Below are 7,633 nucleotides of genomic sequence, written 5' to 3' on the forward strand. Positions count from 1 at the left end.
CCATTATTACTAGTATGTGCCTTGGTTGCCTCGCAACAAGGTACGCAAAAATTATAATGGAAAGTAAATTATGGAAGGATAATCCTTCAATCCAGATTAACATGAAATTGTACATGTTTCCATGCTAGGCAACCAAAATTACTTACAAAGTATGCTGCATCTATATGAAGCTTTACAACAAATTTGAAATCAATCCATCCATTTGGAGCCGAGATAATTATGCCAAAATTTCAGACAGATGGATGAACGAAATAACTGTGATTCCAATTTACTCGTTGAGTAGGGGTATAATATCTAACAAAAAATGCTTAAAAAATCTTTTCAAGCATCCTTGATTTATTAACCATGCTTGGTCAGACAGACAGACAGACAGACAGACAGAAGGATAGTAGTCACCAGTAATCTGGTCAAAGGCTAGATTTTATTGATTGATAACTAAGAAGGATCACTGAAGGAGCTATGGGATTTGGTCCATAGACTGTACATCTAGAGGACCAGAAAAAAAAAACAACAAAACATTAATACATACTGTACAAAATTTTATTAAACATTTATTTGCTCTTAAATAATACAATATGAGACATGCACCACAATCCCTCGCTTTCTGACAGTGTCTTACATTCTACACCAAATATATGGAATGGTTTCTATGCAGTTTAGAACAACAATTCAAACTGATGGGAGTAAATTAAGATTTCATTTCGCAACAATTAGTATTATACAATGCTCATCAGTTTCAGAACAACAGTCTCAAACAAATAAATTTTAATTACTAACATAAATGGCACTTAAGTCATTACAGTCATATAATATGTTCTTGAGTTTTTTAAGATGAATTACTTGTGGTTGAATGAAAACTTGACTGTGATTTTTCACCTACTTTTTCACACAATAATTGTAGGTGACAAGAAAAACTGAACAAGTTCATATACTGGTATGTAAAGTTGTGATTGCATACATATATATATATATATATGGTTTCATACAAAAATTGCTGACAAATTCTTAAGAAAATCAATGAGTACTTTTCTAAGTCATTGTGAGAAATTATCCACCACCTGTAGTGTATTGAATGCTTTTATTGACCAAATACTTATATTGGAATTCAAAAACAGAATTTCCTAATAGAACAAGAAATATCTTCCATGTTGCCCCAGTGGATGAATATACATGCTGCATGTCTAACTTCATGATTTAAACATACAGATGTAATGCATGTAAAATTAATTTCATACAATATTCATAAACATGTTTAATTAAGTTCTATGAAAGTATGAAGTACATGTATTTGCAATATCTGTCCAAGTCAATTTGTACAAATTTGATATTAAAAATTATATAACTTATTGTCCAGGGGCTGATAAACTCTTGTCCATAAATTTCCTCTTTGAAAAACATAACCACCACTGAAAAAAATATATCATGTTAATTATAAAGTTTAGCTAAGAATAGTTGTTACAGCTAATACTATTTAAAGTTAATTTAAATGTGTGCTGACAAGAAATCTTGGGGATATATTATTTGATAAAGAAGAACATGAAGTAAAACATTCTAGAGGCTGCTCCTTACATCATTCCTTATAAGTCTTAGTATTACAACATAATATGCCAAAATGTGATTCACCATAGGGTTCCAATGGAACCTTTCAGCAGCTGCAGATTTGAGATGGCATTGAAGTAAAGTTTTACAAGATTGGCACCTGGATTTTTAAGGAGATGATCTTTGCAAATTTGTCTGCAGGAAGTTTAGATATCCTTCGAAGACAATCTTCTTTAATAAAGCACAATAAAAAATTTATTATGAACAGAAGTTACACCTTTATTATTCAACAAACAAAACAAAAAAAAATAAATCATTTGTAGCTGAACTCCAATACCTCAACCCTGCCAAGTTTGGTTGAATTGAATCAAGGGTTTTATATGGTAGAGTTAATGTTATACAGTGCCTTATTTTAATGAAATACATGTGTGGTAATTGTAATGCCTGTAATAATACCTTGCTTGGTTTATCTGATTCAAAAACTTTATCACACATTCTAAGTCCAGTTTCTTGTCTAATCTGTAACAGGAAGTTTTTCATGGTATCTGCAAGATAAATCATATATTTACAACAACTAGAATAACAGTAAAAGTACAGTGAAACCTACTTCCCTTTTGGACTGTAAACTTTGTCTTGTTTAGCCAGATCTTTATTTACTCAGGTTTAAAATATATCTAAATCAATATGAAAAGACTTCAAAATGTGACTGGTACAGACAGGTTAAACTGTATAATGAAAGCCATTAGAGTGTATAATGTAAGCCATTAGAGTGTATAATGTAGCCATTAGAGTGTATAATGTAGACATTAGAGTGTACAATGTAAGACATTAAAGTGTATCTAATAAAGTTTTATATTTTATTTAACCATCTGAGTTTGAAGCAGGCATGACGAAATAATTGTGAAGATTTTTGCTAGCCCAAACAAAACATTTTATGGATTTTTTCTTGCACATGTATAGTGTTGACATAACCACATTTATGTTCAATGTCATGATAAAAATATTTTACATTGATCTGGAAAAAATGTTAGAGACCTAAATAATATATTCTCCACATTAATTTGATTCTAAATAACATATATATGGATAGCTTGAGTTGATTTATCCCCCTTTGCAAAATGTCAAAAACAAATATACCTTGCTATATGAACATTCACATTATTGCACAACCTTTGTAAGAAATATCACACAACACTGCTTTTTAGGAAGTATGGAAATGGAACAGACAGACAGACACTTATTGAATCTATGTTTGTAGTTAGTATAAAAAAATGATGATGTTCTCACATTGAATTCTATCTCACCTTCTTCAGCTCTATTCTTTGGTTTAGTGAACATGGCGTTCAATGGGAAACCAGATTCACCAGGAATTGGGAAATTCTTCAGAGCTAATGTGTACATCTCTTTCTGTGCATCATTTTTTGTACTGCACTGAAAAACAAAAAGAAAGTTTAAATAAAGGCAGGTAACCTAATATTAAAACAGATGGACACCATGATCACTATATCCCTCTCGCTTTCAATATGGGTACAAAAAGAAATGATTTAATACACCATATATATATTTATACCAATTATGTTGGTCAGCATAAAAGACAATAGAAGTAAGTGATATAAAATGTCATAATATGAAGTTTTCCTGTAGGCGTATTAACAACTAAATTTTAGCCATTGAGATTTTTTAACAATTTTAACAATTGGTTTACCTTACTTAAAGCTTATGAAGCTACAATATTAGCAATTAGAAATAAATGCTATCTTGTCAATAATGTTACCAGTGTAAAACTTCATATAAAGCAGAACTAATTACCCTTTGCATTTTCTTTATACATTCTGTTATATACAATGTTATGTAAATCAGGGTCCTATCAGCTTCACTCTACAAAAAATATGTACATATATTAATCACTGTCCGTAATTAGACTCATTCTTGATCCATTCTTTTTATCTTACACAAAAACAACATAAATATATACAAAAATGTTATTTCCTTCTTATTTTACATTATTTCTTTTTTTGTGTTGGAATTTAATGATTTATTACTCTTTTACAAATGTGCTAGTGTATACATACAGTATGCCTATAATCTTTTTCTAGCATTTAAAATCTCTTACATATTGAACTTGAAAATCAGAAAACTAAGAAAAATAAATTATAACTTTCTCCTATTATTATAAATACAACCATGAAAATTACTCAAAGTGTTTTGAGTTATCTTATGACACGTGGACAGAAAGACAGTGGTATATCATAAGTTCATTATAAGGCAGGAAAATGAAACCTTAAGGGCAAACATTACAGTATCATTATAAAATATCAGAAATTAGATATTTTTATACAACAACTTCTGTAGAAGATATTCAACCTATCTTCTCCACATTATACCAAACAACTTGAAAAATTTTCAACAGTTTACTTACCTTAATTTCATAATTTCTAAAGAAAATATTAGCTTTGAAGTAATAAATAGCTTCATCAATAATATCATTGTCAGATGCTGAAAACAAAAATATACTTTTTGCATATAAAAGTTCATTTATAATACCTGATGGCAAGAAGGTATTTACATGTATAACATAAATGTGCATGTTGTAATACAAGATGGCATTCACCACTTGGGCATTTTGTGATAGATCTTTTTAGCAAAAAAAATTGAGGGTAAATATAAAACAAAAAAGTTTTGCACAGGTAAGTTTGAGCTATAGTTATACTAAATTAGGAATTTAAAAGGAATGGATTACCAATGAATTGAAAAACTTAACTACACCATGTGCATGAAATTTAATATATACAATACTTACTATCTTTAGGTGCAGGTCCTTTGTAACTTGTTCTGAGTGGAACAAGTGCCATGTTCCCAATGAGCTTGGGAGGATTTGTAAATTGTGAATGATAGGCCTACAATAGAAGATATAAATAAAACAGATATGAGGTATGACTGCCAATGAGACTGTCATCTACCAAAAGCCAAGCAAGCAACATTTTAACTTCTACAGGTCACCATACAGTCTTAAAAGATTTATCAAAGATATCGTAAGACATAAAGTAAGATTTATCAAGGATGTATGTAACAGTTAAAATGTACATATTGCATGCACATCATACAGTACACAACATACATGTACATATATTTGGCTTGCAATATCATCAAATTCTACATGATGCTATTTCTCATTAATTACTACTTTTGGGTTTTTTTGTGTATAAATAAATTCAATATATCAAAAATAAACTAGTAAATTATTCTCCATTTGTACATGTACTATACTTGCTTCAACTGATTCACATTACACTACTTACAAAAATGTGCATGTACCAGTACATGTACCAGTACATATGAAAAATGTACAATACATGTATACTGATACATATAGAAAAATGTGACTGGAAAGTCCTAGTATACATGTGCATTGTCATAAGTCTGTAGAAGGATTTTTGCAGTTTGAAATTGGGATTGAAAGGTCGTGATCTCATTTTAATTGCTGGCAATGACTAAATTTGGGAATAATGCATATCTTGTTTTACACTTATTTAACAAAAAGTGGTTTAATTTACCAGGGTATATCATATAGAGAATAAATCAATAATAATGTTGTCTTCATCAAGCAAATGTGCAAGGAAATGGTAAGAGTGCATCCTGGTCATATACATGTAAATTTCTTGTAAAATCCACTTTATAATTTGTACAAAAGTGTATAACTTACAAAAGTTAAAGCCTGAAAAAAAATACAATAAAAAATTGCTGAAAATTAAAACAGTACAGAATCAGAAAATAAAAGTATCAGAGAACTGCTAGAATGTAATATGAAAAAAAATCAATTACGAAGGAGGGAATTTAGGGACAATTTAATTAAGATGGTCAATTTCTCAAGTTGCAAAAATGCCATAGTCCATTAAAATTGGAGTACATGTATTTGCTTCTTACATATATTCACGTAGTTATGAAAAGTGGATAAAGACTGGTATTGCTAAATCACTTACACTTTAGATGAGTTATGTAACCATTAATTTACAATTTTACAGCATAGAGACTTTTCATCAAGGAAAAAAGATAAGCACACGAAATTTGTAGCATTGTATATACATACATTGTATATACTTAGTTAGGCCATGGTCAGTATTAATTTAATCACAGCATTTTATGTTGTCACATTTAAAATAGAACTAAGTAATAATAAAACATATGGATTATGACGTAGGCCCAAATTTTCAGCCTTACAGTCTTGGAATCTCCTGTACTGGGCGATTGCAATACCAGTACAAAAAAAAATATTCCAGTATTGTGATTTTTTCCAAAAAATATACTAACTGATATATATACTGATGTAGAAAATAAATAATTGAAAAATACCATACTAGAAAAAAAATGAAATAATACGAATAAAAATATTAAAACTAGTTACCTTCCATTACAAATTTAAAGATACAAAAATATTTCTAGAGAAGAACATCTATGTCAAATATGCAACAAAATTGATGAAGGAAAACACTTCTTTTTCAACTGTAATGAAAACATTTTTATGTGTATGTCCGTGAAATAAAGTCATTATTTTGTTATTGTTAAAATTTCTATTGATCATACCCCGTGCAGGTCCGGGTGTCAAAAGAATAGGCCTGCAGCAGCGCTAAGCTTGTCGTAAAAGGCCACTATATAGTGCTCAGAACCCTAGCCGGGGGCTAGGGCGCTCTGCCCACAGAGCAACTGGGTTGTGTGCCCCAGGTGGTGGAATGGGGTACCCCTGGTGTGTTACATGCTGGGGTTGTCTGGCTATAATACAGAAAACCTGATTGCAAACCATAGTGGTGCACCATGTTGGGAAAGATGCCAAGTTCCTCTCACATTAAAGAACCCTACTGTGGTATTCTCCCGGAGTAGGAACCATAGGGCTCCGCCACAGGAGACTAAATTGCCTGACCCTACCCACCTCTCCCTATTTCCAGTGGCAATCAAAATTTCTCGACCCCATTATCCTTGTGTCCCATCCCATTTTTAATTTCATCATTATTTCATGTTCATTTTATCATCTACTTCATGTTCATCGCCTAATTATATAGCTGAAATATTGCTGCTTAGGCGTTAAACCCCAACAAACAAACAATATATTGATCATTACAATAAACAGTCATTTATTTTACTTTCTGTTATAATCATTTATAATTTACTATTTTAATTCATTTAATTTCGAAGTTCTTTGATGCTCTAAATAATCCTACATCATCCAGAAAATTAAGTTATCAGTATCTAATTAAACCTTTTTGATGTCTTTTACCTTCATTATTTTTTCTTGAAGGTTCTTCATGATGTTATTCAAACTATATGATACTATATGTATCACAATAATAAACAGAAAATATTAATTGTCTTTTAAATACAGGTGTCTAAACAGGTGCAGAAACTTTCAGTATACAAGTTTAATACAAATCCACACCATAACTGCAGCATGACATGCAAGTATGCAAATTTACGCAATTGGTCAAACTACACAACTTACTCTGAAAAATATACAAAACCCACTGTCAAATTCACAGCTTGTTCACATACAATTACAATACCAACAAGTACAATACTGGTATACCAGTATTGTACAAAATTTTGAAAAAAAATCACAATACTGGAATATTTTTTTACCAGTATTGCGATCGCCAAGTACAAGAGATCCCAGTCTTGATTGACTTGAATGACACAGGAAGAGAAGGGATGCGAGAACCCTAACAAGTCTACATCAGACAAGAAAAATTATGCTAACATAAGTAAGACATTATTTAAAGTTTCTGTGAGACGAGTATTATTATAATACACTTGTTTACAGTATATCCATAATTTGGCATAAAATCAGACCACCTTAAAAAGTGATAATTTAAACACATTTACAAAGAATCACAGCAAAAGTTACAAAATAATTGACGGTAGTAAATGCATGTAGAATCTTTTTTGACTCAAAATGGAATTAAATAAACATTTACAGGCATGTTTAGTCTTTATCTCTTCCTCAGTTCCTGCTACAACACCCACAGTCACTTCCTCATCAATGGCCGCTTGCATCAACAAAAATAAATTAGATTATTAAAAGCTATTTAAACTGCTTCATATAAAA

General features: G+C 30.6%; 1 protein-coding gene across 1 annotated transcript; it reads right to left on the minus strand.

Annotated features, from left to right (window-relative positions):
• Nucleotides 1-522: 522 nt before the first annotated feature.
• On the minus strand, nt 523-7,573 carry LOC148606809 (actin-related protein 2/3 complex subunit 3-A-like). The gene is made up of 7 exons (XM_088547230.1): nt 7,503-7,573; nt 4,340-4,436; nt 3,959-4,035; nt 3,349-3,417; nt 2,844-2,970; nt 1,996-2,084; nt 523-1,406 (listed from the first exon to the last, which is right to left on the minus strand). The coding sequence occupies exons 1-7, from the start codon at nt 7,506-7,508 to the stop codon at nt 1,344-1,346; spliced, it is 528 nt and encodes a 175-aa protein (XP_088403356.1). The 5' UTR covers nt 7,509-7,573; the 3' UTR covers nt 523-1,343.
• Between the last annotated feature and the right edge of the window lie 60 nt (nt 7,574-7,633).

The sequence above is a fragment of the Perna viridis genome, chromosome 9 (assembly GCF_037379345.1).
Source record: "Perna viridis isolate PV_CMFRI_1.1 ecotype Kerala chromosome 9, ASM3737934v1, whole genome shotgun sequence".
In the NCBI taxonomy this organism is placed as follows: domain Eukaryota; kingdom Metazoa; phylum Mollusca; class Bivalvia; order Mytilida; family Mytilidae; genus Perna; species Perna viridis.

Coding starts and splice junctions, on each gene's coding strand:
- LOC148606809 (XM_088547230.1), bottom strand. Junction 4,036..4,339: donor AGGACCTGCACCTAAAGATA/GTAAGTATTGTA, acceptor TTTTGTTTTCAG/CATCTGACAATGATATTATT. Junction 2,971..3,348: donor GTATAAAGAAAATGCAAAGG/GTAATTAGTTCT, acceptor TTTGTTTTTCAG/TGCAGTACAAAAAATGATGC.